Source organism: Somniosus microcephalus, chromosome 1 (assembly GCF_052327205.1).
Source record: "Somniosus microcephalus isolate GS21.2 chromosome 1, FLI_Smic_1.0, whole genome shotgun sequence".
Classification (NCBI taxonomy): Eukaryota; Metazoa; Chordata; class Chondrichthyes; order Squaliformes; family Somniosidae; genus Somniosus; species Somniosus microcephalus.
The window spans coordinates 272,182,054-272,209,429 of record NC_140987.1 but is presented as its reverse complement, the minus strand read 5'-3'; the positions used below and the strand labels follow the sequence as shown (position 1 = coordinate 272,209,429).

At 45.1% G+C, this 27,376-nt stretch overlaps 1 protein-coding gene across 1 annotated transcript in view; it reads left to right on the top strand.

Annotated features, from left to right (window-relative positions):
* LOC147124799 (phospholipid-transporting ATPase ABCA1-like) overlaps window positions 1-27,376 on the top strand; it is a 182,355-nt gene that overhangs the window by 52,429 nt on the left and 102,550 nt on the right. Inside the window, exons 6-10 of the mRNA XM_085993395.1 lie at window positions 6,317-6,438; window positions 11,297-11,488; window positions 13,527-13,616; window positions 17,905-18,142; window positions 19,459-19,598. Of these exons, the coding sequence (XP_085849521.1) occupies window positions 6,317-6,438; window positions 11,297-11,488; window positions 13,527-13,616; window positions 17,905-18,142; window positions 19,459-19,598 (782 nt within the window). The remainder of the gene's footprint in view (window positions 1-6,316; window positions 6,439-11,296; window positions 11,489-13,526; window positions 13,617-17,904; window positions 18,143-19,458; window positions 19,599-27,376) is intronic.

Sequence of the window (27,376 nt, the reverse complement as noted above, 5' to 3'; positions counted from 1 at the left end):
CATGAGAGGGTGGAGGGGGTGATGGGAGTCTAAGGGTGCTTTGCTTGCTTATTTTGGGGGATCAGGGAGTATACTTTTTTTTATTCACTCGTGTGATGTGAGCGTCGCTGGCAAGGCCAGCACTTAATGCCATCCCTAATTGCCCTTGAGAAGGTGCTGGTGAGCCACCTTCTTGAACCGCTGCAGTCCGTGTGGTGAAGGTAATCCCACAGTGCTGTTAGGGAGGGAGTTCCAGGATTTTGACCCAGCGACGAAGAAGGAACAGTGATATATTTCCAAGTCAGGAAAGCTTTCTCTCAGGAGATTAAACGGCTGTGGCGGAGGCCATAATGTGGCTGGACTCTGCATGTTTTGTGCAAGGTTATTGAGTAGATTGGGTCTGTACTCTCTGGAGTTTAGAAGAATGAAAGGTGATCTCTGACGTAAGAAAACTACTAGGCACTTGGTCTAAGCGTTAAACAAAGCTTTAATCAACTGTTTTACAACATGGCGGTTTAGTTGTGTCCTTCACTAGTTCCTGTTAAGAATGTCCTGCGCAAGCTGGGCCCGTGCCCGAGTATTTATATTCTCCCCGGACAGCGCCACCCGCAGGCCGCTCAGTATTATTTCATAAGTCTTTCTTTCATGAATGACTGATTCATGTCAATCTCATTGAAACATAAGATTCTGAGGGGGATTGACAGGGTAGATGCTGAGAGGATGTTTCCCCTGGCTGGAGAGTCTAGAACTAGGGGGCATAGTCTCAGGATAAGGGTTAGGCTATTTAAGACTGAGATGAGGAGCAATTTCTTCACTCAGAGGATTGTGAATCTTTGGAATTCTCTGCCCCAGAGGGCTGTGAATGCTGAGTCTTTGAGTATATTCAAGGTTGCGATAGATAGATTTTTGGAATCAAGGGATATGGAGATCGGGTGGGAAAGTGGAGTTGAGGTCGATGATCTATCATGATCTAATTGAATAGCAGAGCAGGCTTGAGGGGCCGTATGGCCTACTCCTGCTCCTAATTCTTGTGCTCTTATGTTCTTTCTTAAGGAGTAAGCTTAAGGGTCAAATCACCTTTTCAAGTTCCATACTTTTTTCCGCGGTCTGTTTAGATCCATTTTCAAGTTGTTTGCAAGACACCACAGCAGCACTATAACCAACATCACTTGAAAAGCATATAAACCCACACTAACTATGTAGAAATGTTTCATATATGGAATGGGTACACCTGCACATTACTCAGTAACTGCATTAAACTTTAGCAGCTATTTCCCGAGGGTGTTTTCCGACTCGGTCTCCTGCCTCACCCTGGAGGTGAAGCTGATGTGAGCCTAGAATGTTACTTTTATGAAGATTATTGACTGGAGTAAATCTCCTCCCCCATGAAGATATATTAGTGAGCCAGGAACAATGCTGCCATATTAGGATAACAAAACAGCTGTTTTGTGGTCCCCTTTAATTCGAATGCTGACTGAATTTTTTCATTTGTGATACAGCTGCACTTAATTGTGTAATCTGTCTGCCCATGTCACAGTTGTTTTAGAGCTGAGGTCACGGAGGCTCAGGGCAATTGTAAAGGTTGCTGACTGTTGTACTTCCCTTAACACGTGCCTGCGGGTGGAATGGATGAACTCATGATCTCAGCTGACAATTGCATTCAGTACTAAGGGAGTGCTGCCTTGATTGATGTTTCACTAGAACCGTTGAATCATAGAAACTTACAGTACAGAAGGAGGCCATTCGGCCCATCGTGCCTGTGCTGGCTCTTTGAAAGAGCAGTTGTGCTTAGTCTCACACCCCGAAACCTTGTAAGTTCCTCATCCTCAAGTACCTGTCCAACTCCCTTTTACAGTTATTTATGTAATCTTCCAGCTATGGCAGTACAGACCAAAGCCTGGTGGGTCAGTAAATGTTAAAGCTCCCATGGAATGAAGGGAAGAGTGATCTCCTCATGTTTAGGTAGGTGCTAAAGATCTCAAGACACATTCTTCCCTCAACCACCAAAATAACTGTAGACTAACTGGCCGTTCATTGTTGATTGTTTGTGGGAGATTGCGAGCACAGAGTGCCGGTTACATTTGCATTCTGAGACATGTTGATATGATCAGGTATAATATAAATGCGAGGATTGTCATTACTAAGCAATGTACTATTGGCTGTGCAGATTATTCTTCCAAGGACTGTTTTTCTATGTTATTGGTGCTATGTAAATGTAAGCTATCATTGTCCTTTCTTTGAGGGGTTGAACAGGCTGGAAAGAATTGTATTCCAGGTGTCTATTATCAGACCACCATATAGCTTGAGCATATTTTTCAAGGCAGGGATCTTGGCACAGAATTCTCACCTGACAGGAGCACGGATTGGAAACTCGGATGCGGGAGTCAGGAACTCCTGATTCACCATGCTCCCGGGGCTTGGACCTAGACAGCTGAAAGCTCTTCCACCAAGCGAGGAGTGCCAGGAGGGTGATCGAAAGAAGGCCAGAGCTGGAGGACTGTAAGGGGTGTGGGCTGGGACACAGGGCTGGAAGGGTGGGGCAAGCCCATGGAGGGATCTGTAGGCAAGCACGAGGATTTTGAATTTGGTGTGTTGGAAGATCGGGAAATAGTGGAATAAAAACAAAAAATGCTGGGATTACATCGAGTCTCGGGTTCATTGAGGCACATCACTCAGTAGGTCAGGCAGCATCTGCGGAGAGAGAAACAGAGTTAACGTTTCAGGTCGATGACCTTTCATCAGAACTGGAAGATGTTAGAGATGATCAGCATTTAAGCAAGTACAGAGCCAGGGAAAAGTGGGGGGAAGGGGGTGCAGGGAATGAACAAAAGGGCGTGATAGGGTGAAAGACTGGAGAAATTAATTGACAAAAGGGATGATAGTGCAAGTGAAAAGGAAGTGATAATGGGCAAGTATAGAAACAAAAGATGGATCCAGCGGCGGTGTAAATGGTTATAGCAGAGGTGGGAGGGGGGGATGGGGGAAGCATGGAAAATGTGGCAAAGAGGTGAAAACTCTCATGCCCTGGGAATGTGGCAGAAGAAAGGTGGATAGACCCCAGGTAGGGAAATAGTGAAGGTTGGTAAGGACAGGAGTGGTGGGCAAGTTCTCTCCTAATATGAAGCACATTGGGATGTTTTACTGTGCTAAAGGCACTAAACAAATGCAAGCTGTTACTGTAAACAGATGAGGTAGCTACATTCAAATTGGCAGTCAATTTATTGTAATCGCTAATGACTTCTGATTTGTATGATGATCCTCGAAGCAAGCTTTGACGCTGGTTTTAACATGCCTTGCAAACTGTAAAAGTTCGAGGAAAGCTTGTACCTCCTTGCAGGGGTGCTGCAGGTCAGAGAATAAAAGAGCATTTTCAGTCAAATTGTCTGGCAGCAAATTGAAATGACTCAGACCTCAAGACAGGCTCCATCCACCGAGCAGAGAACAAAGCTTGCGTGCAATTCGATAGCAGCAAATGTAGGCTGGAGAGCAATGACCGATAGTAACCTCGTCTCTGCTTCACGCAGCCCGGCTCTGGGGAATGAGCAGTGCTGCTTTCTCAATCAGCTGGGCTGCCAGACTGGGAGCGCTGCCAAAATCTGCACCGACCAGCACAAAGGAAGTGCTGACTGGCTGAAGAAGTCATGTTCTAGCGATATGCTGTATGGTGCTCTTTCCCCCTACACAGATTCTTCGCAGCTGGAGTGCCAGGTTTTAGTACAGAACATTAATATATATATATTTTTTTTAATGAAACCTCGATTTCCTTCCTTCTGCCATTGGTGGCTGTGCCTTCAGTTCCCTTGGGTCTAAACTCTGGAATTCCATCCCTAAACCTCTCTGCCTCTCTTGCCTCCTTTAAGACACTACATAAAACCTACCTTTTTGACCAAGCTTTTGGTCACCTGTCCTAATACCTCCTCATGTGGCCCTGTGTCAAATTTGGTCTGATAACATTCCATGAAGTGACCTAGGACATTTTTACTACATTAAAGGCGCTATATAAGTACAAGTTGTTGTTACTTCAGGTCCGACGAGGAGTGGCGTGAAGCCCTTTCAGATTGCCAGAAGCAGATAGAGAGTTGCTTTTTCATTCTTGGGTGTTATTTACACCAGTTGCCAAATTCCAGGGAGTTAGGATGTTGTTACTCTGAGCTGTATGTTCCGTTTATGCCCCCCCCCCACCCCTTTGCCACTCCCGCCACCCTTCATACCGACATGTAAAACCTTTCAAAACACTTGGTGTGGTTATTTTGTTATGAGGTAATCTGAAGCCCCGGATCATCACACGTGCAAAAAGTGTACAATTGGCAACCAGCTGGCCAGATTCTGTGGGTGTTTTTTTTTGCAGAACATTTGATACAGCCGTTGTTAGTGGAATCCTTTCTTTCCCCCTCAATGATAATTAGAGTGCTTTGAAGCGATGCGACCAGGTGACCGCAGTGCAAACAGTTGCAAAATCTTCCCGTGGGCGATTTTCCATCCTTTGTTACCGATCCAGTTTCAGAAGTTTGAAACCTTTGCAAAACCAGCAATTTGTGGTGTTCTTGATAAAACATGTACCAACCCTATAAGCATATACAGACTGCGAGGTTACTGTCGGTCAGCTCACAAGTCAGGACAAGCCACTGGAATCCCTCATGCACGTGGTTTCTCTGCTGTTATGAATATTAACTTACTCTGTTTGAGCCTAAGCTTTGGATATAGACACAGTGTGAACTGCATTAACCCTACCAAATTATTTGGGCAATATGCACATTCCTCTTTAGTTGGCGATCTGTCAGATTTTTTTTATTCTTTATTTGCTAGAGATCCAGCTGCGTTGGAGTACAATTAGGAACATTTTTTAAAACGTGCCATCTTTTTTATTTTTAACAACTCCCTGGACCAAAGACTAAGAATGGATCTGCAGCTGGTTACAATAGTGCAGGATTAAGGTGCACACGTTTATTGGGGAGCACTGAAGGAGGGATCCAATGAGCAGCTGCTCCACTTTGTAAACGTATTTGACAGTGTTTAACCGTCACAAAAGACTCGACGCTAATATCTCTGTGAATTCTGCAGTATCCGAGATCAAACCTTAAAGAAAGAGCTTGCCTTTGTGCAATGCCTTTCACATCCTCAGGACATCCCAAATCACACAGACAACAAACTTACTTTTGAAGTGTAGCCACTGTTGTAATGTAGGTTAATGTGATAGCCAATCTGCATGCAGTAAAGTCTCACAAAACAGCAATGAGATCATAGAATGATACAGCACAGAAGGAGGCTATTTGGCCCATCGCGCCTGTGCTGGCTCTCTGAAAGAGCTCTCCAATTAGTCCCATTCCCCCTGTACTTTCCCCATAGCCCTGCAGTTTTTTAAAGTATTTATCCAATTTTCTTTTAAAAGTTAATATTGAATCTGCTTCCACCGCCCTTTCAGGCAGAACATCCCAGATATAAACAAAAGACAGTTCATCTGTTTTTGAAGGTGTTGACTGCATGATAAATGTTGACCAGGACAGCAAAAAGAAAGACTTGCATTTATATAGCGCCTTTCACAACCACTGGACGTCCCAATGTGCTTTACAGCCATTGAAGTACTTTTTGACATGTAGTCACTGTTGTAATGTAGGAAACGTGGCAGCCAATTTGCACACAGCAAGCTCCCACAAACAGCAACATGATAATGACCAGATAACCTGTTTTAGTGATGTTGATTGAGGGATAAATACTGGCCAGGACACCAGGGATAACTCCCCTACACTTCTTCGAAATAGTGCCATAGGATCTTTTACGTCCACCTGAGAGGGCAGATGGGTCCTCGGTTTAACATCTCATCCAAAAGCCAACGCCTCCAACAGTGCAGCACTCCCTCAGTACCACACTGGAGTGTCAGCCAAGATTTTTGTGTTCCAGTCTCTGGAGTGGGACTTGAATCCACAATCTTCTGACTGAGTCAAGGGTGCTATCAACTGAGCCATGGCTGACACCAGGAGAACACTCTTCTCTTCAAATAGTGTCATGGGATCTTTTTTATATCAACCTGAACAGGCAGCTGAGGCCTTGGTGTAACGTTTCATCTGAGAAACGATACATTTGACAGTGCAACGCCCCCTCAATACTGCACTGAAGTGTCAACCTACATTATGTGCTCACTTAAAAGGCACAGCCTTCATACACAAGAGGTGAGAGTGCTACCACTGAGCCAAGCTGACACTACTGAGCCCGCTGTTTGGTTTTTGTTGATGATGCGTTTTTCTGACAAATGAGTGGTTTTGTCTTCAGTCTAACACTAACATGTCTCTGGCCCAGCTCAAGTTAGTTGCTTACTGACAATGCCTTCTTTTGTACACAGATCTCAGGCTTCAGGATTTCTTAATCGAGAACGAGACGCTGTCAGAATTTCTGTATCAGAACATGTCGTTTGATCGTTATACAGTGGATGAGATCCTGGATGCTGATGTAAATTTTGGAAAGGTAAGAAAGTAGGCACCAGTGTGGAGTAATAATCCCAGCACCAGCACTTGATCCATACAATCGATTAGAAAAACTTCTGTCTGCTTGCACTTCCTGCTAGCTTTTTCCCATTATAAATTCCTATTCCACACTTATAATGGAAACTGCCTATGTAAACTTGTCACGCAGTAATGACATGAAACTGCCTGTGTAAACTTGTCACGCTGTACTGGCATGAAACTGCCTATGTAAACTTGTCACGTAGTACTGGCATGAAACTGCCTATGTAAACTTGTCACGTAGTACTGGCATGAAACTGCCTATGTAAACTTGTCACGTAGTACTGGCATGAAACTGCCTATGTAAACTTGTCACGTAGTACTGGCATGAAACTGTCTATGTAAACTTGTCACGCAGTACTGGCATGAAACTGCCTATGTAAACTTGTCACATAGTACTGGCATGAAACTGCCTATGTAAACTTGTTACATAGTACTGGTATGAAACTGTCTATGTAAACTTGTCATGCAGTACTGGCATGAAACTGTCTATGTAAACTTGTCACGTAGTACTGGCATGAAACTGCCTATGTAAACTTGTCACGTAGTACTGGTATGAAACTGTCTATGTAAACTTGTCATGCAGTACTGGCATGAAACTGTCTATGTAAACTTGTCACGCAGTACTGGCATGAAACTGTCTATGTAAACTTGTCACATAGTACTGGCATGAAACTGTCTATGTAAACTTGTCACGTAGTACTGGCATGAAACTGCCTATGTAAACTTGTCACGCAGTACTGGCATGAAACTGCCTATGTAAACTTGTCACATAGTACTGGCATGAAACTGTCTATGTAAACTTGTCACGTAGTACTGGCATGAAACTGTCTATGTAAACTTGTCACGCAGTACTGGCATGAAACTGCCTGTGTAAACTTGTCACGCAGTACTGGCATGAAACTGCCTATGTAAACTTGTCACGTAGTACTGGCATGAAACTGTCTATGTAAACTTGTCACGCAGTACTGGCATGAAACTGCCTGTGTAAACTTGTCACGTAGTACTGGCATGAAACTGTCTATGTAAACTTGTCACGTAGTACTGGCATGAAACTGCCTGTGTAAACTTGTCACGCAGTACTGGCATGAAACTGCCTATGTAAACTTGTCACGCAGTACTGGCATGAAACTGCCTATGTAAACTTGTCACATAGTACTGGCATGAAACTGCCTATGTAAACTTGCCATGTAGTACTGGCATGAAACTGCCTGTGTAAACTTGTCACGTAGTACTGGCATGAAACTGCCTATGTAAACTTGTCACGCAGTACTGGCATGAAACTGCCTATGTAAACTTGTCACGCAGTACTGGCATGAAACTGCCTATGTAAACTTGTCACGCAGTAATGCCATGAAACTGCCTATGTAAACTTGCCATGTAGTACTGGCATGAAACTGCCTATGTAAACTTGTCACGTAGTACTGGCATGAAACTGTCTATGTAAACTTGTCACGCAGTACTGGCATGAAACTGCCTATGTAAACTTGTCACGCAGTAATGCCATGAAACTGCCTATGTAAACTTGCCATGTAGTACTGGCATGAAACTGCCTATGTAAACTTGTCACGTAGTACTGGCATAAAACTGCCTATGTAAACTTGCCATGTAGTACTGGCATGAAACTGCCTATGTAAACTTGTCACGTAGTACTGGCATGAAACTGCCTATGTAAACTTGTCACGCAGTACTGGCATGAAACTGCCTATGTAAACTTGTCACGCAGTACTGGCATGAAACTGCCTATGTAAACTTGTCATGTAGTACTGGCATGAAACTGCCTATGTAAACTTGTCACGTAGTACTGGCATGAAACTGCCTATGTAAACTTGCCATGTAGTACTGGCATAAAACTGCCTATGTAAACTTGTCACGTAGTACTGGCATGAAACTGCCTATGTAAACTTGTCACGTAGTACTGGCATGAAACTGCCTGTATAAACTTGTCACGTAGTAATGACATGAAACTGCCTGTGTAAACTTGTCACGTAGTAATGACATGAAACTGCCTGTGTAAACTTGTCACGCAGTAATTACATCCTCCTGACAGTGGAGGAGCTACAATAGAATTCCAGCGAGACAAGTTTACATAGCGTCCTACATAGATGCGGGCATAGGAATTTATAATATAAGCATAAAAATAAAGACAGAAGTGGGGGTAGTGCATCAAAGCATACCAATTTAGCAGTGGGATGGCCTGCCCCCAATCTGCGCAAGCATTGGTCCCACTACTAAACTCATGGGGCCCGTTCTGAAGGCGTCCCAGGCGTTAGGCCCCTTGATTATGTTAATTAGGGGCCCAACACCTCCTCAAGGACCCCCTTTACAAAATTAGTCACCGATGAGCGGGGCAGGCGTAGGGCACTGCCCCACTCAGGATTCTTCAGCGCCACCTGTGGCTGCCAATTCCACCTTTCTGAGGAGCAGGTGGGCTCTTCCCGACCCCATTATCGCCCCTCTACCCGCCCACTCTGACCCTCCTTCCAGAACTTACCCGAGGGCTGATGGCCATGAGGCAAAAGGTCAAAAATTAACTCCTGGAGAACGGGAACCACCTGTGCTGGCATGACAGGCGCTGGCAGCTTGCGCGGAATACTTAGATGAGGCCCAAGGCCCAATTTGGGGCCGGCCTCGGGCCTCTCTGTTCGGGTGTGTGCTGCTCACACAGCACCGAGTCTGAGCCCAAGAACGGGCCCAGAATCATTCCTACCCCAAAGTTGAGGCAAGGTCAACTGAAAATTTCAAAACTGAGATTGATAGATTTTTATTACGCAAGGGTATCAAGGGTTACGGAACCAAGGCATGTAGATGGAGTTAAGATACAGATCAGCCATGATCTAATTAAATGGTGAAACAGGCTCAAGGGGCTGAATGGTCTACTCCTATTCTTAAGCCTTTACAAAGTGCATCTATTCATCCTGCTTAAATTGATTAGAATGAATATATAAATATTAGTAGGCTGTGATCGGTACTCACAGTATAGTCCTACTTCCCCTTGTTTTCTCCCATTTTTACAGTGCTGTACTCAAATTCATCTGCCACTTTTAGAGATCACAGCCCTGATTTAAAGTGGTCATTTTCAAAGACATAATGTACGATAGATTATAAATGTCTGTAATCGGCTGTTTCCTTGTCCAAATCACTTGTATTATTTTCCTTTTTCAAGATTTACTGCGCCACATGGAAGTGTGAGTGTTGGCTGGTGATAAATTGAACTCTCTGTTCCCCACCCTCCAACCAAACACACAAGAAAGAGCTTACACTTATATTGTGCCTTTCACAATCTCAGAACATGCCAAAGCACTTTGCAGCCAATTGAGCCATTTTTCAAAGTGCAGTCACTATTGTAATTTGCGCACAGCCAGGTCCCACAAATAGCAATAAATGATCCAGTATATTTTTTTTGCTGTAGGGGTTGGTTGAGGGATAAATAACGGCCAGGATACCAATGTACCTCCACTGCTCCTTTCAGAAGCTGCCCTGGGATCTTTTACATTAATTGTGAGAGGGTAGCTAAGACCTTGGTTTAACACCTCTGACAGTGGAACACTCTCTCAGCACTGCACTGAAGCATCAGCTTAGAGCATGTTTTCAGTCTCTGGAGAGGGGCTTGAAGCCACGATCTTCTGTCTTGAAGCCTGAAACCTGGCAACGGAACCAAGTCTGTCACTATGCTGGCGAATCCTGATCAGTAGCTAACTATTTTGGTAAGGGAGATTCTGCTTGGATCAGAGTTTTTATAGACTGCTGTTAAAAGTAGCTAAAAAGAAAAACTTGTATTTATATAGCGCCTTTCACGACCTCAGGATGTCCCAAAGTGCTTTACAGCCAATGAAGTACTTTTGAAGTGTAGTCACTGTAGTAAGATAGGAAATGAGAACTCTTGTATAAGAGGTCATTTAAAGATTCATTCAGCAACTCAGTGTGCGTTTTAAACAGGCACGTCAAATACTGGACAGAAACAAACAGTATAAAAACTGGTTAAACTTCTAAAACGTACTGCCATCCAATGTGAAACATGGAGGTAGATTAATTCTATAAATACTATAAAAAATACTATGCTTGTGTAAGGTACTCGCCAGTGAAATGGATAGGGAATGATTCTTTGCTTGGACTAGGACTAAGTTTCACCTTGAGTTGGCTGTGTATTTTTTTTAAGGCCTTTCGGAGAGTAACTAAGGCTGTAATCTAATTTCTAAGTTAAGGTAGCAGTTATACACTACTGGAACTACATGTTCATGATTTACGGTGTCATTTCTGCCCACTTGATGAGGTTATAATAACCTTGTAACTAACACGTTGCACAATGTAAGTTGTGTAATCATTATGTTTTAAAACTTGACCCAGTGTAACTTGCTTCAAGTGACTGCTATTGGACTTTGCAAATTGTGTTAATTGACCAATTGTTAAAATGTGGATAGTGATGTTTATAGTACAATGAATTTTGATTTAGAAGCAATTTTTATTTAGCTGTTCATTTAGTGTTTACAGCTTCAGAAAATTAGCTCTTTTTTGTTGGGTAAGGGTATTAAGGGATATGGAGCAAAGGCGGGTAAATGGAGTCAAGGTACGGATCAGTCATGATCCAGTTGAATGGCAGAACAGGCTCGAGGGGCTGAAGGGCCTACTCCTGTTATTAAAAATGTAATTTTAGTTCACTTATTGTTAAACCTACTGCCATTCTCTTAATCTTGCTTATCTTTGACCTAACTCACTTTATTACACATATCACAATGAAAGCAATGTCGTTGTAAAGGTTACTAAAGCTTTCTGTGAACCTCCAACACAGCAAATAGTAAGTAGTGTGTCATTCATTTCAGGTCATTACGGTCGGGCGAGGGCTACAACTGAAGGACCTTTGCAATGGTACAAAGCTGGAGGACTTTGTCATCATTGGAGATCATACCACAGCCACTTACACTCAATCTCTCATTTGCACCCTACCTGAGAAGGAACTGAAAAAAGTCGAACGAGCATTCTTTTCCAACCTGGATATTCTAAAGATAACGCAAGTAAGTTAAGTAATTGAATCCATTCATCACAGTGTGTGGCAAACAGGGACACCGTCAGACATTATTGACAGGAGAAATTGGGCTCGGGAATCTCTTGGCACATGGCCGTGTGCACCAGTTTCCATGGGTTGTTTTGGAAAGAAAGAAGGCCGTGCAGATCTGCAACGCCGGAGTCCCACCCCATTTGCACTTGATGCATATTTCTGGGGGGGGTGGGTGGAGGGCAGGCAGTCTATCATAGATGAGGACACCCTGCCTGAAACAGCTGAGAAGGTTTAAATGGTACGTAAAGGCCTCATGGGTCAGACAGACTGCCCAAACAAACTGGGCATTAGAAGTTGCAAGGACACCCATTGAGATTGGAGGATCTGTAATCGGATAGCCAACAACTTCTGCTTACCTCAGGTAGGTATGTTTTTTTTTTAAATCAATAAATGTCAGCTGTGGCTCAGTGGGTCGGAGTCAGAAGGTTGTGGGTTCAAGTCCCACTCTTGGAACTTGAGCACAGAATCTAGGCCGAGACTCCAGTGCAGTACTGATGCAGCACTAAGGGAGTACTGCACTGTCAAAGGTTCCATCTTTCGGATGAGATGCTAAATCAAGGCCCTGTTTGCCCGCGGCATTATTTTGAAGACCAGAAGAGTTTTGAAGAAGACTAGGAGAGTTCTTTCTGGCCAATATTTATACCTCCACCAATCCAATGTGCTGATGAAGGAGGGAGAGCCCCCAGTTCACATATTTTCTGTACAGTCCGTTCCTTCCTCTTGCAGCCGGCAGCTTCCTTGTCTTGAATATGTTGAATATGCTTTGATTCAGGTGTCCTGACAGGAACATATAATGCACATCAATAGAAAAGAAAATGGTGTAGAACGGGCTGCCGAGTCGCTATCGCCCACTTTTCGCTCAGTGATGAAAGCAAAGATTAACTAACCCCTATGTGATTGACACTTAATGCCATCAGGGCAACTTGGAATGGGCAATAAATATGGCCTCAAAAGCAGAAGATGCTAGAAATCTGAAATAAAAACAGAAAAACGCTGGAAACACTCAGCAGGTCAGGTTGCATCTGTGGAGAGAGAAGCAGAGTTAACGTTTCAGGTCAATGACCTTTCATCCTGCTGAGTGTTTGCCAGCATTTTGTGTTTTTATTCTCAATAAATACTGCCTTACCAACATCGCCCAGATCTCAAGAGTGAATATTTTTTGAAAGATACTATTATTCTTTACGAGAAATACTCTTGAAGTCATGACTATTTTCCCCAGCCACAACCAAATATCACACTTACTAATCAAATACTGAAGTAATGTGTTCTGCCTGGTACAGAGACAACATTGTAAGTGCGAGTCCAGCATACCATAAACACCACCTGTTCAGCCTTGGCTCCTATTAAGTATCGTGCAGTTGCCTCTGGTGCCATATTCAGGAGTTGAGAATAGAATTGTTCTATGTATTTTCAAGGAAAGTTGTCGAAACTAATAAATAATTAGTCTCGTGTTGTTTTTCACAGCTGCAGCTCAGATAAGTGTCAGCCCGTCCCTGCTGCACAATTGGTCAACTTTAGTTATCATTCATACCCGAAGCGGGGCAATTTTAACCTAACTCGCTAGTGGGGAAAGCCACGGGATCGGGTGGAACGCTGGTTTTACATCCCGACTGATCTTACTGTTCGCTGACTTCAATGGAGAGTAAAACCAGGCAGGGTGTAAAACCGGGCAGGGTGTAAAACCGGCGTAGCACCCCATCTTGCCAGTTTCCTGACAGGCGAGTAAAGAATAAAAACACTCAGCAGGTCAGACAGAACTGGATGAAAGGTTAACTCTGTTTCTCTCTCCACAGATACTGCCTGACCAGCTGAGTGTTTCCAGCATTGCCCCTGAAATGTCTTTTAACTGTTGTATTTGCAAAATGTCGGAACTTCTGAATAGAGTGTGTGCATATTTGTGTGCGTATGTGCATGCGTGCATGTGCGCGTACGTGCGTGTGTGCATATGCGTGTGTGTTTGTCTTGTTACTTAATTCTCTGTCTACGTTTTACAGAAAGGAGTGACCAATAATCCTCTTGCAGCATTAGAAGTAACTGAAGCCATGGACACCGTGCTGCAAAACCTCATGATTCTCGCTAAAGAGGTACGATGACCGTTTAACATGAGTTGAATTATTAGCTGGGAATTGGTATTAGATGGTGCACAGGAGGACTGAAGCTTGTTGCCAGAGGTCCATGTTTTACTCACCAGCTTTCTTTTGCAAATGGGCCTGCTTGGACTCCTGTGTCCTTTTCAAAAATGCCATTGTATGACAGGGCTCATCAATTAGCTTAGTAACTTAAAGGCACCGTTGTTAGATTCTCGAGGCCTCTTTTACTTTTTTGGTGATCTTCTGAAGCAATTAAGGTGAGGGCAATCAATGTTGAAAAGTGGAATATTTTCCCAGTTTTTGTTCCCGGCTTCAGCATCAAGCACCTCAGAGGTACAGTCGGTCACTGGCAGATGCAGACTAAAACACCCTATATACTGCCCCCAAACAACATACTTTGACCCAATCTCATAAGAGCATGTCCCACCGCACGACACTTGCCATTTTCCACACCACTGAGTCTCTCACAGTAGGAATGCCAATTCAGTGCCAGATTATAGCAGCTCGGTACTGTGGACTCACGCCCGTTAGAAACTGCATTGAAATTGCCCAAACTCACTTCATGGTGATCCTTTATTGCCTAGAGAGCAGATTTTTATTCCATCAATTCAAGCTGGATTCAGCCTCAACCACTTCTTGTGGTAGCGAATTACACATTCTAACCATTCCTGAATTCCATTTTGTTTTATTTTGGAAAATCACCTGTCTTAAGTCATCACTTGTTTGTCTCGCCCAGTTTGCTTTGCCAGTTGCCTCACCTCCCCTCCTCTCCTGATTGGGCTGACTCTCGTTGGGATGCAGTTCGGCCATTGCTACTTTCCCCAGGTACCTTACCAGGTGGCCAATATTAATTTGCGAGCCTTAACAATGGGCGTTGGAAGACTATTGAACTGTAAGGGTCATTGCAATCAGATCCACTACACTTCCAACAGAAGTCACTGGATTATGGATCAGGAGATGGCACCCTGGCTGACTTCCCCCTTTTAACCTAGGGGCATCAAGATTAGGTAACATAGCACAGACCATTCCTTCATCGTCACTGGGTCAAAATCCTGGAACCTCTCCCTAACAGCACTGTGGGAGTACCTTTACCACACAGACTGCAGCAGTTCAAGAAGATGGCTCACCGCCACCTTCTCGAGGGCAACTAGGGATGGGCAATAAATGCTGGTCTTGCCAGCGACGCCCAGATCCCATAAATTAATAAAAAAGAAACAGAATCAAACCTGGGGAGCACCCTGCTCTGTAGGGATCAACTAATTACAGTGTAAATCCAGAGACTCTCTTTAACATGAATTTTGATAGGCTCCAAAAAAATGGGGGCACTGGCACCTGCAAGGTCAGCTTGATTAGAGCTTGTTTGCAAGTCCATGCTTAAAATAATGCTTTGCTTTGCAAGTGAAAAATGCAAATGGTCATATGATCGAGTGAAAGCTTTCAGAAATACTGCTTTGGTGCAGAACAAAGGCACAAAATGGAAGCTGTTCTTAAAATGTATGCATGAGCCTACACAGCTGTAATATGGCGGGTACTAACTTGTATCTTGCTTTGCAAGCTTGGGTTTGCCAAACAAGCTTTTATTACATAGAATTTCATCGAATGTAAAGCAGAGAAACAGGTCATTCGGCCAAACTAATCCATGCCGGTGTTTATGCTCCACACGAGCCTCCTCCTACCCCTCTCCCTCTCACCCTATCAGCATAACCTTCCGTTCTCTTCTCCCTCATGTGTTTACCCAACTTCCCCTGAAATGCATCATTGCTCTTCGCCTCAGGCACTCCCTGTAGTAGCAAGTTCCACATTCTAACCACTCTCTGGGTAAAGGAAATTTCTCCTGAATTCCCTATTGGTTTATCAGTGACTGTCTTATATTTATGGCCCCTAGTGTTGATCTCCCTCCACAAGTGGAAACATCTTCGCTATGTCTACCCTATCAAAGCCTTTCATAATCTTAAAGACCTTCCTATGGTTACCCCTAGCCTTCCCTTTCCTATTTTCTCCCTTCTATTGTGTTTTTTTGCTCCTTTGCATGTAATGTGTCGACACACTTCTCTAGATCTGACATGATACCGTTGCACTACATTCGGTCACGTCTGCAGCTTCGCTTTGTGTGATCCTTTGTAATATGAATAGCGGCCATTATTCAAGGAGCTCCCCCCCTCACTTGGACATGAGATTTATATATGTCGAAATGAATCGCGTTGGAGTCTTTTGTCAAATGAACTGTAGTAACCCCGCTATTTGTGAGAGGCTCCCGGGCCACCCGAGGTTACTTGTGGTTTCATATTTCACAGTGTGGTCCAACATCCTTTTCCTTTCCGGTCCTTGTCACAAAAACAAACCCCCATTAAGAACATACACAATAAATTGCTTGCAGAGCCAGTTCTCTCCCATTGCAGCAGAATTGCGTTATATGTTTTTAGATATTTATATATGTTTCGCATAAGTCTAGGAGTGCAAAAATAGGCTTGCATGTGCGCAGGCTACAGTTTCAAGTTACAGCACTTTTCCTGTTACAGCACTTAGGCTTGCCTTTGTCTGCTGTTAAAAATAATTGTAACCATGTGATGCTAAACTTGCTTATGTGGCCAAGTCGTTCCAGTACATACTGCTCAGGGGAACTTGCATTTCATTTGGACTTCTACCAGCAGACCAGATAACTACAGTTCTTGTGTTCGTGATCAAAAAAAACATGAACAACAGTTAATCAAAACAGAAAATGCTGGAAACCCTCAGCAGGTCAGGCAGCATCTGTGGAGAGAGAAACAGAGTTAACGTTTCAGGCCGATGACCCTTCGTCAGAACTCGGTGTACATGGAGTTCTGATGAAGGATCGTTGATCTGAAATGTTAACTCTGTTTCTCTCTCTCCACAGATGCTGCCTGACCTGCTGAGGGCTTCCAGCATTTTCTGTTTTGATTTCAGATTTCCAGCATCCGCAGTACTTTCCTTTTGTTGAACTGTTGTTCTTTGTTGTTGAAGACATTTTCATACTGTCCACAAGCAGCAGTTGCCTGTTTGTAATATAGCCTGAAAGTCACTTGGTTGTTAATACAAAGTGAGGCATATTTCAGGCATGCGCACTAGGAATTGGTACGCTAGTATCACAAGGTGTCATTTCAAGGTCTCATCCTTGTGTTCAATCCCTACATGGTCTTGCCCCTCCCTATCTCTGTAACCTCTTCCAAACCTACAACCCTCCCCCCCGCCCCCCCAAACTCTGTGGTCTCATGCGTATTCCACCTACCTTCACCACAAACTTTGATAGCCATGCCTTTAGCCACCTTGATCCCATACTCTGGAATTCCTTCCCTAAACCATTCCGCCTCGCCAACTCCTTTTTTTTTGATACTCTCCTTAAAAGCTACCTCTTTGACCAAGCTTTTGGTCAGAGTCACATTTGGGGATTCATGACTATGCTGCCACAGGGGGAGGGTGTTGTAATAAATCCGGAAACTCTTGTTTAAACGGCACGTAAATATCCGGAATTCTCTGTTAACTGGCAAAATTCATACTCCGAAAACACCTCAATAACCGGATATGTTGCCGAGTCCGAGTCTCCCACGGTGGCCGAGTTAGTCAGTGGGGGTAGTTCTCCAAACTGCTACTACTCGGCTTCATGGTGCCGTCGGAAGTCCGAACACCTCAATAACAGGAGTCTGACTCTCCCGCGCTGCCAGGAGTCTCTTCCGATCCGCCAATTACTGTATACTGCACATTTCTTGATTTTTTTATTTTTGTTTGTTAAAAATAGCCTCGGTAGATAACCCTCTCCGTCATCCGGAATTTTTAATCAACCGGCACCATCCCGGTCCCGTTGGTGCCGGATACCAAAGAGTTTCCTGTATATAAAAACATGTTAAAAAGCTGTTGCTCTTCACAGCACCTGGGATTTTCATTCCAATAATACTCCATGGATTTTCATCCCATACTTCTCTATTGATCAGGTTCTCAGTGAGCTCAAATACTCTTGTTCACAACAGCAGTTTACTGGAGGAAAAGCGAGAGTGGAACCACTCTGGTCTCCAGTTAGGAGGGAGGTGAAGGTATATAAGGAACATAAGAAATAGGAGCAGGAGTCAGCCATTTGACCCTTTGAGCCTGTTCTGCCATACAATAAGATCACGGCTGATCTTCGACCTCAACTCCACTTTCCCGCACTATCCCCATATCCCTCGATAAGAACATAAGAAATAGGAGCAGGAGTAGGCCATTTACCAGAGACGCACACTGGTAGTAACACACATTGTTTCAATGTCCCCGCTCCCCTCTCTTTGTGCAGCTGACGGCAGTGAAGAGTTGGAGTGACATGAGACGAGAGGTGCTGCTGCTCTCCAACGACAGCTTAACAGGATCGCCACAGGAGCTGTACCAGGCCGTGTCGAGGATTGTGTGCGGGCACCCCGAAGGCGGGGGCTTAAAAATCAAATCTCTCAATTGGTACGAGGACAACAACTACAAATACCTTTTGGGTAGAAATGGCACGGATGAGGAAACTGCACACTATGACAATTCAACAAGTGAGTGTCCGCACTTGGCTATCACCATGCAAGTAAAAGCTTTGTACTTTCGTAAAGGATAACTGATGTAGCGGACTGGAGTTGGGGTGGGGGTGGGGGAGCTGTCTGGTGGAGTCTCCAGGAATTGAAGACTAATCTCCAGGACACCGGAGTGGGAGGGGTGGGGTGGGGGAGGGGAGGGGTGGGGTGGGAGGGAGGGCTGGGGGTGGGGTGGGGTGGGAGCGAGGGCTGGGGGTGGGGTGGGGGGAGGGGGGTGGGGTGGGAGCGAGGGCTGGGGGGAGGGGTGGGGTGGAAGGGAGGGTGGGGGGGAGGGAGGGCTGGGGGTGGGGGGAGGGGGTGGTTGTACTTATTTGCTTCCATTTCTCCTCTAACACGTCACACCGATGAGGTCGGAGAGGATTTTATTCAGTTTATAGTGAGGCAACAATGCAGTTTGTGACACGGGGCACTTTGCCATCAAGCAAATCTAAAGATGGATTCTGTCCTCCTTTTCCCGCCAACCCTCTTTCCCAACGGAGCAACGTGAAGATAACGATGGAATTTGTATTGATGCAGTGTCCAGATATCACCATTGGTTATCTGTTGCATTTAAGGTGGCATACCTGCCGCGACTGCCATGTTGCATCATACTTCATGAATGCATTGGCGCAACATCTGTGACTTCCTTCATTATTTTAAGTGGCTGTTAAAAAAACTGCCCTAGCGGCCCAGTGCCTATGTGAATATGCTGCCGAACCTCTTTTAAACACTAGCCCATTTTCCCTAGCAGGTAAAGCAGGAACTCCCATGTGGTTATACAGATGACACTTAGATTGCTTCCCTGCGCAATACTCTGAGGCCATTTATACAGTAAAGAATCCGCATTGGTCAGGTCACAGAGTCGCAACCTCTGAAAACGGATTCTTTTTGCTGAGGTGTCATCTTTCGGATGAGACGTTAAACCGAGGCCCCGTCAGGTGGACGTAAATATCCCACGGCACTATTTTGAAGAAGAGCAGGGGAGTTCTTCCCGTTGTCCTGGTCAATATTTATCCCTCAATCACCATCACTAAAACTGATTATCTGGTCATTATCCCATTGCTGTTTGTGGGAGCTTGCTGTGCACAAATTGGCTGCCGTGTTTCCTAAATTACAACAGTGACTACACTTCAAAAATACTTCATTGGCTGTAAAGAGCTTTGGGACGTCCTGAGGTCATGAAAGGTGCTATAGAAATGCAAGCCTTTCTTTCTTTCTTTCTCATATGCCTCCAGCGAGAAAAATCACTTAACTAATTTGTGAATCTTCTAACGTAAAAAGCCTTCTTTCCTTTTAAGCGCCATACTGCAATGATATGATGAAGAATTTGGAATCCAATCCCATCTCTAAAATGATCTGGAGGGCAATGAAACCGTTGTTGGTCGGTAAAGTTCTGTACACTCCTGATACCCCTGTGACTCGGAGAATCATCAAAGAGGTAAGCATTACTTTTCAAAGGGGCAAGAAAGCCAGGAACACATTTCCCTTTTAACAAATCTACAATTTTCCCCCGCCCCTCCTTTATTCTTCTTTTGTATCATAAATCAACTTGTAAATAGGAGGGCATGACCTGTCATCTTAGCTACCTGATAAAATACGCTCAGCTGAGCCAGGCTGCTGTGAGTGACTGGTCACCCAGGGACTCGGACTTCCTGCCCGTAGTTAGTATGAAAAGCAGCTTCAGCCATCAATCTGACTTTACGACCCATTTTATTCTCAGCAGTGTTACAAAAAAAAAACCGCTAAGCTTGCCTATTTTGTGGTTTGCAAAGCAATTATTTTCTTTTGTTGGGATGCAGGCAACACCCCTAATGGCTCTGAGGGCATTCCGAGTCAGCAATATAGTGTGGGACTGGAATCACATGTAGGGATGACAGTGGAGAGTCCTCATTGGAGGGCGCAGGATTCTGCCAGCTCAGCTCAGCTGCATGTCGACCCTCTGCCTCTACTTCTGGGTCAATCCGTAAGATCAGAGGTGATGGAACTCCATGCACAGATGCAGGAGTCTCTGGCAGGTTTTGTCCCTAGGGTCGCTGCGAGTGTGGAGCGAATGGAGGAGTCCATAGCGAACACGAGCAGAGCCTTTGTGGAGTCATTGGCGCATGAACGCATCAACACGGAAAGGATGGCTACCTACGTGGAAATGATTGCTGCCTCCATGGTAAGGCTGGCTACGGTAGCGGAGAGGAGGGCTATTGCCATGGAGGAGGTTAGTCGCCAGGGGATGGAAAACATGGTGAGTGTTCAGAATAGAATGACATCTCTTGAGGAGCGATGGGCATCTATTGAACAGAGAAACCAGACCTTCATGGAAGTCCTTCTGAGTAGGACTGCCATTGTACATACGGGTCCCCATGTCCCCCCTGATGTGCAGCAAGCTGCTCTCAAGCCACTTGCAGGCACTGAGGGGGACCTGACCCATGAGAGGGAGGTTGGTGGCAGACCTCAAGGAAGTGGGGGCTCCTCTCCAAGTGCTCACACTTCCATGCCATCGCAGAGCCCTTGGTCAGAGCCCCGCCGGAGTACACACCGAACGGAGATAGAGGTCTCAACCCCTGCACAGCCGCAGGAGCAGCAGACTGCTGGCGAGCCCTCACAGGCTCGCCATCCCAGAGGACGCCCACCAAAGGTGTCGAGACAGGAGCAGCAGGAAAGTGAGCAAGGGGCCTCCATATCTGCTGAAGCCACAGGGGAACTACTGTGTAGGAGCACGCGTAAGAGGAAAATAAAGCACAAATAGTCACAAGGGTAGTCACTTGGGTGAAATGCTGTGTATTTTGTAAAAATGCCATCAGTTGTGCGTTTTTCATAAAAATTCTGATGGCAACTTCTGCAGTTGTGGCGTGTGTCATTTCGCGAATGGGGCTGGAGGTCCTCTAATGCCAAGAGGGGAAGGAAAAAAAGGCCTCCCATGCTTCTGGTAGGTGCCTCAGTTGAGGAAGCGCTGAGTGAGGGTGGCGAGAGGGGTCTCGCAGGAGGTCACACTGGAGAAGTGTGTGAGGCTCCAACCTTCCACAGGTGTGGTTAGGCCTGGTAAAAGTTGCCCCAGACCTGAGACAACAAAGTCCTGCCACCTGCAAATGATGACTGATCAAATATCCTCTTTAATGTTGGACCTGCAGCTGATAGTCAGCAAGCCAATAGTGTTCACGTCAGGTTTCACAGGCGCCATCCCCACCAGGCGTGTTTTATGTGGGAAAAGGGTTAAACGGGCAAGGGCCTGTTTAAAATGGGATTATAAAGGCCAATCAGTGTTGTTTAAGGGCCCTAAAGACCAGCCCCGCCTGTTGCAGGCGGAAGTGATTCAGGTCAATCAGACGCATCTAGGTTAAAATGGCATGGAGGCGGGAACCAGGCTGGGTGGGGGGGGGGGTCCCGACCCCCAGGTTTTGCGATTTTTAATCCCCCCCCCCCCCCGCCGCACGCCTAAAAGCCCGCCTGTCGGCTGCGTTAAAATCAAGCCCTATATGTCACATTTTTATATGTACTTTGTTCCCCTCTCTGCTAGTAGGCTTTCCCATTCAAACTTTGCAGTTTGTGTTCGTATCTAGCACTGTTTACCAGTGTTACTGTAGCCATGAGGCTAAGTATAGTGCATCTGGAAGAGAAGCTTTAGATTATATATATTCTAGATAGTTCATGGCTATAAAGCACCAGAAAGAAAGTTTTTGTTTTCCTTTGGTTATAATTCCCCTGTATATATGTTTTAGAACATAAGAACATAAGAAATAGGAGCAGGAGTAGGCCATTCGGCCCCTCGAGCCTGCTCCGCCATTCAATAAGATCATGGCTGATCTTCTACCTCATCTCCACTTTCCCGCACTATCCTCATATCCCTTGACTCCCTTAGTATCCAAAAATCTATCGATCTCTGTCTTGAATATACTCAACGACTGCAACCACAGCTCTCTGGGGTAGAGAATTCCAAAGATTCACAACCGTTTGCATGAAGAAATTTCTCCTCATATCAGTCCTAAATGGCCGACCCCTTATCCTGAGACTGTGACCCCTAGTTCTAAACTCCCCAGCCAGGGGAAGCATCCTCCCAGCATCTACCCTGTCAATCCCCCTCAGAATCTTATATATTTCAATGAGATCACCTCTCATTCTTCTAAACTCTAGGGAATATAGGCCGACAGTAGGTGTGTTATCCATTGTGTAATTAATGCACACAATTCCTCTGTGTTTTCTGGATTTAAAATCTTATACCATGCCTTCATATGATGTGAACAGTGAGGGGACATTGAGTGGCACAGACTGCTGCACCAGAGAATGAAAGGGTGTGGGTTCACAAGGAGAGAGCCCAACCAATTCAGGATGAACAACACCTATGTTTGTAATGCAACCCCAGCCATCCATTGTCATATAGATACTAATTGGCCTGGGAGTGATTACAAGCCAGTAATCTCATTACAGGGTGTACAGATAACTGTAGATGTAATAAAGACAGCTGCTTGACGGTAGCTGTAGTAAAGACAACTGCTTGATGGCAGTCGGATAAATAGGAAGCCATCTTGGCCATGCAGCAGTACTACACGAGCTGGCACTGACTCAAGACCTACTAAAGAGTACTCAACGATATCTACTCGTAAGCCTCTTAATACTACGATATAAGATAACATTATATGGTACCAGGATTTATAGAATGCACGATACGGGCATACCACAACAATGGAAGGGATAAAACCACCGACCAGCCTGCAACTTGAAGGAAATCTGGACGAAAATTGGCGCGAATTCAAGCAACGCTTTCTTCTCTACCTCACAGCGATCGACGCCATGACTAGCTCTGGAACACGTAAGGTAGCTTTGTTGCTAACAGTGGCTGGCTCGCAGGCAATCGAGCTGTTTAATACATTTACGTTCGCAGCTGAAGGTGACAAAAATGATCTGGACAAGGTGATAGATTTGTTCGATAAATACTGCACACATAAAAAGAATGAAACGTTCGGGAGATTTGGTTTTCGCTCCCGTGGGCAAAAGCAAGGAGAATCCTTTGATGTTTTTCTGACGGACTTAAAAACAAAAGCACAAACATGTAACTTTGGAGACTTGAAGGAATCGATGATACGCGATCAGGTCGTTTTCGGAATACTTGACAAGAAGGTGAGGGAGAGAATGCTTAGGGACCATGACTTAACTTTGAACGCTGCAGTAAAAATATGTCATGCTAGTGAACTTTTCAGCCATGCACACGCAAAAATTAGATGGGAGAACTACAGCAACGGGTGTGTGAGCGCTGGGACTGGACAACCTACCAGTGGATGTAGTACACAGAGGGACACAAGAGGGCGCACAGAGTTCAGGACTATGACGCCATACGATTGCAGACGGTGCGGCAATAGACACGTGGCAAGACAGTGTCCGGCTTATGGGAAGAACTGCGCAAAATGTAAAGGCAGGAATCACTTTGCTAAAATGTGCTTTTGGGAAGAGAAAGCCGAAGGTAAAAAGACAGTGCATGCTATTGAGACTGAAGACACGGAATCGGAGACTTTGTATGTTGGAATGGTGCAAAATGACTTAAAACAGGGTAAAGATATGGAAAAGGAAGTACATTCCGTAGGACTAAAGACTGAAGTTTGGATAGCCCCCTTGCTGGTAAATGGCACCATTGTTCCCTTCTAGCTAGATACAGGTGCTAAGGCAAACCTCATAAGCTGGAGTGATGCACGGAATCTCAAAGTGAGACCAAAAATACTGAACAAGACAGTGGCTTTGAAGGCGTACAATGGACAAAGTATTGAAACAAAAGGAACGTGTAGGCTGAATGTTAAGGTAAAAAATCGCATTCACCCATTGACGTTTGTTATAGTGCCTGAAGGACATGAGTCACTGTTGGGGGATAAGGTATGTGTGGATTTGGGCTTGGTAAAACGAGTCTATACTATTAATGAACTGAACTGTGTGCAGAGTGCCCCCCAAGACTGTACAAATATAAAGCAGGATGCTATAACACACAAGTACGCGGATGTATTTCAGCGTTTCGGAGCACTGCCCTTTACATACTCCATCAAACTGAGAGATGACGCACAACCTGTGATTCACGCACCCAGGAGAGTTCCGGTGGCCCTCCGTGAGAAACTGCAGAAAGAGCTAAACCGCATGGAGGGACTAGGTGTCATAAAGAAGACTGAGGAACCGACTGACTGGGTAAATTCCATGGTTTGCGTCAATTCAAAAAAGACTGATAAATTGCGTGTCTGCATGGATCCCAAGGACCTTAACGCTAATATAAAAAGAGAGCACTATCAAATCCCAAAGAGAGAGGAAATAGTCAGCGAAATGACAGGAGCAAAATTCTTCTCCAAGATGGACGCCTCGCATGGATTCTGGCAGCTGAAACTTGATGAAGAGAGTACTAAGCTGTGCACCTTTAACACCTCGTTTGGTCAATACTCTTACCAGCGCCTGCCCTTCGGCATTAGCTCCGCCCCAGAAATCTTCCACAGAGCAATGGAGCAAATCATCGAGGGCCTGGATGGTGTGCGGGTGTACATGGATGATCTGGTAGTATGGGGCTCCACTCAGGGAGAGCACGACACCAGACTGGAAAAAACACTTCAGAGGATACGGCAGTATGGACTCAAACTAAATAAAGACAAATGTCAGTTCAGCGTCAATGAAATCACATTCCTCGGGGACAAGATTTCTGCAGAAAGGATTCAGCCAGACAAGTCAAAGGTAAAGGCCATACATGACATGGAAAAGGACAAGAAAGGGGTTCAGCGGGCCCTTGGCATGGTTAATTACCTAGGGAAATTCATTCCAAATCTGGCAGTGAAAACCGCTCACCTGAGAAAACTGCTGCACCAAGAGACAGAGTTCCAATGGGGACATGAACATGAGAATGAATGGAAGGGGCTGCTACACATTCTAGCAAGTGAACCCCTACTGAAGTTCTTCTGCCCTGAAAAGAGGACAAAAGTGTCCACAGATGCCTCTAAGGATGGATTAGGGGCTGTCCTTCTACAGGAAGATGAAGGAGAATGGCGACCAGTGGCATATGTGTCACGCTCCATGACGGCTACAGAGTGCCAGTATACGCAAATAGAGAAGGAGTGCCTGGGCTTGGCATTTGGGTGTGAAAAATTTCATACCTACATCTATGGACTTCCCAAGGTTATCCTAGAAACTGACCATAAGCCACTGCTAGGGATCGCAAAAAAGAATCTGTGTGACATGTCTTCATGGATACAGCGCCTAATGATGAGACTACAATGTTATGATTTTGAGCTCACATATGTGCCAGGGACACAAATGTTCATAGCAGATACACTATCCAGGGCTGCGCCTCGTGCCACACAAAATAGTGAAACAGAAGAGGATGTGGACCCTCATGTGGATATGGTCTATGCAGCATTGCCCGCCTCACAGGAACAACTATCAAAGATAGCCACAGAGACTTCAAAGGACCCTGTTCTGAGGAAAGTGATGAGAAATCTTCAAGAGGGTTGGAAGAAAGGGTCATGTAAACAATATCATCATATTCAGTCTGAGCTTTCTGTGGTCAATGGACTACTGCTTAAGTGTGACAGGATTGTAGTGCCCATCTCTATGCGACGAGAAATGCTTAACAGGATACATGAAGGGCACCTGGGTGTGGAAAAGTAAAAAAGGAGAGCACGTGAGGCACTCTACTGGCCAAACATGAACTCTGATATTGGCCAGATGATCAGTGAGTGTGCTACATGTCAGGAGTATCGCTACATGTCAGGAGTATCACTACAAGCAAACAAAAGAGCCCCTCATTACCACAGAGCACCCATCACAACCTTGGGAAAAGGTAGGAACTGATATTTTTCACTATGAAGGAAAAGACTATTTGTTAGTTATTGATTATTACTCTAATTATCCTGAGATTGCTCTCCTACCCAGCACTACGTCAAGAGCTGTGATAACTCACCTGAAGTCAATCTTTTCCAGGCAGGGCATCCCTCTAACTCTGGTCTCTGATAATGGCTCTCCCTATGCCAGTCATGAGTTTCAGTCGTTTGCTACAGAGTATGAGTTTAAGCATGTAACCATCAGCCCGCTCTACCCTCAAGCCAATGGAAAAGCGGAGAAGGGGGTGCAGATTGTGAAAAGACTATTAAAGAAAGCAGCACACAGCAACACTGACCCATACCTGGCCATGATGTCGTACAGGGCGGCCCCGCTGGAAAGTGGCAAGTCTCCAGCTGAGCTCTTACTGGGTTGCAAAATCCGTACTCGACTTCCCAGGCATGTCACACCTGATCACAGAGATGAGGTATGGGCAGACAAGGCCTGGAAACTTCAGCGGAAACAAAAAACGCTCCATGACCGCACAGCCACTGCACTAGTGCCTCTACAGGAGAAGGATATAGTTCGCATTGAAGGGCCTGGGTCATGGAATCAAAGAGCCACCGTTCTACAACAGGTTGCCCCCAGGTCATACAGTGTCATGACAGAAAATGGCAGTGTGTATCGCAGAAACAGGAGGCACCTACTGAAAACCACCGAGACCTATCAGCCGCAGGAGGACAGAGAGGATGAGCTGATGATGGAAATCCGACAGAGTGATGAGGAGACGAGGGCAATGCCACAAAGTGATGAAGTACACAGGGGTGACAATGAGACAAGGGATCCGTGTGGTACAGACATGAACTTAATGGACACAACTGGGTTGGCCCAGCAAATACCCGCTCAGCTACGCAGGTCACAGCGCACCAGAAAGCCTGTCGTTAGACTCGACCTGTAGACAAGGGAAAGACTGTAAACAGCTAATGGACTTCTGGGTGTGGGTAGTGTTTATATGAGTTACACTGACAGTTTTTACATGTTGTTAATAGTAATTAATAGTAGTTACACTGACTGTTTGTTTTTATATGTTGTTAATATGTGTTCTATGTATTATGTTATGTTATGGTGTTTACTGTTTATGTCATCGTTGAGGGGGAAAGATGTACAGATAACTGTAGCTGTAGTAAAGACAGCTGCTTGATGGCAGTCGGATAAATAGGAAGCCATCTTGGCCATGCGGCAGTACTACATGAGCTGGTGCTGACTCACGACCTAATAAAGAGTACTCAACGATATCTACTCGTAAGCCTCTTAATACTACGATATAAGATAACATTACACAGGGTTCATTTGGAACTCCCTCCCTAACATCACTGTGGGCGTACCTTCACTTCACACACTGCAGCAGTTCAAGGCAGCGGCTCACCAAGACCTTCTCAAGGGCAATTAGGG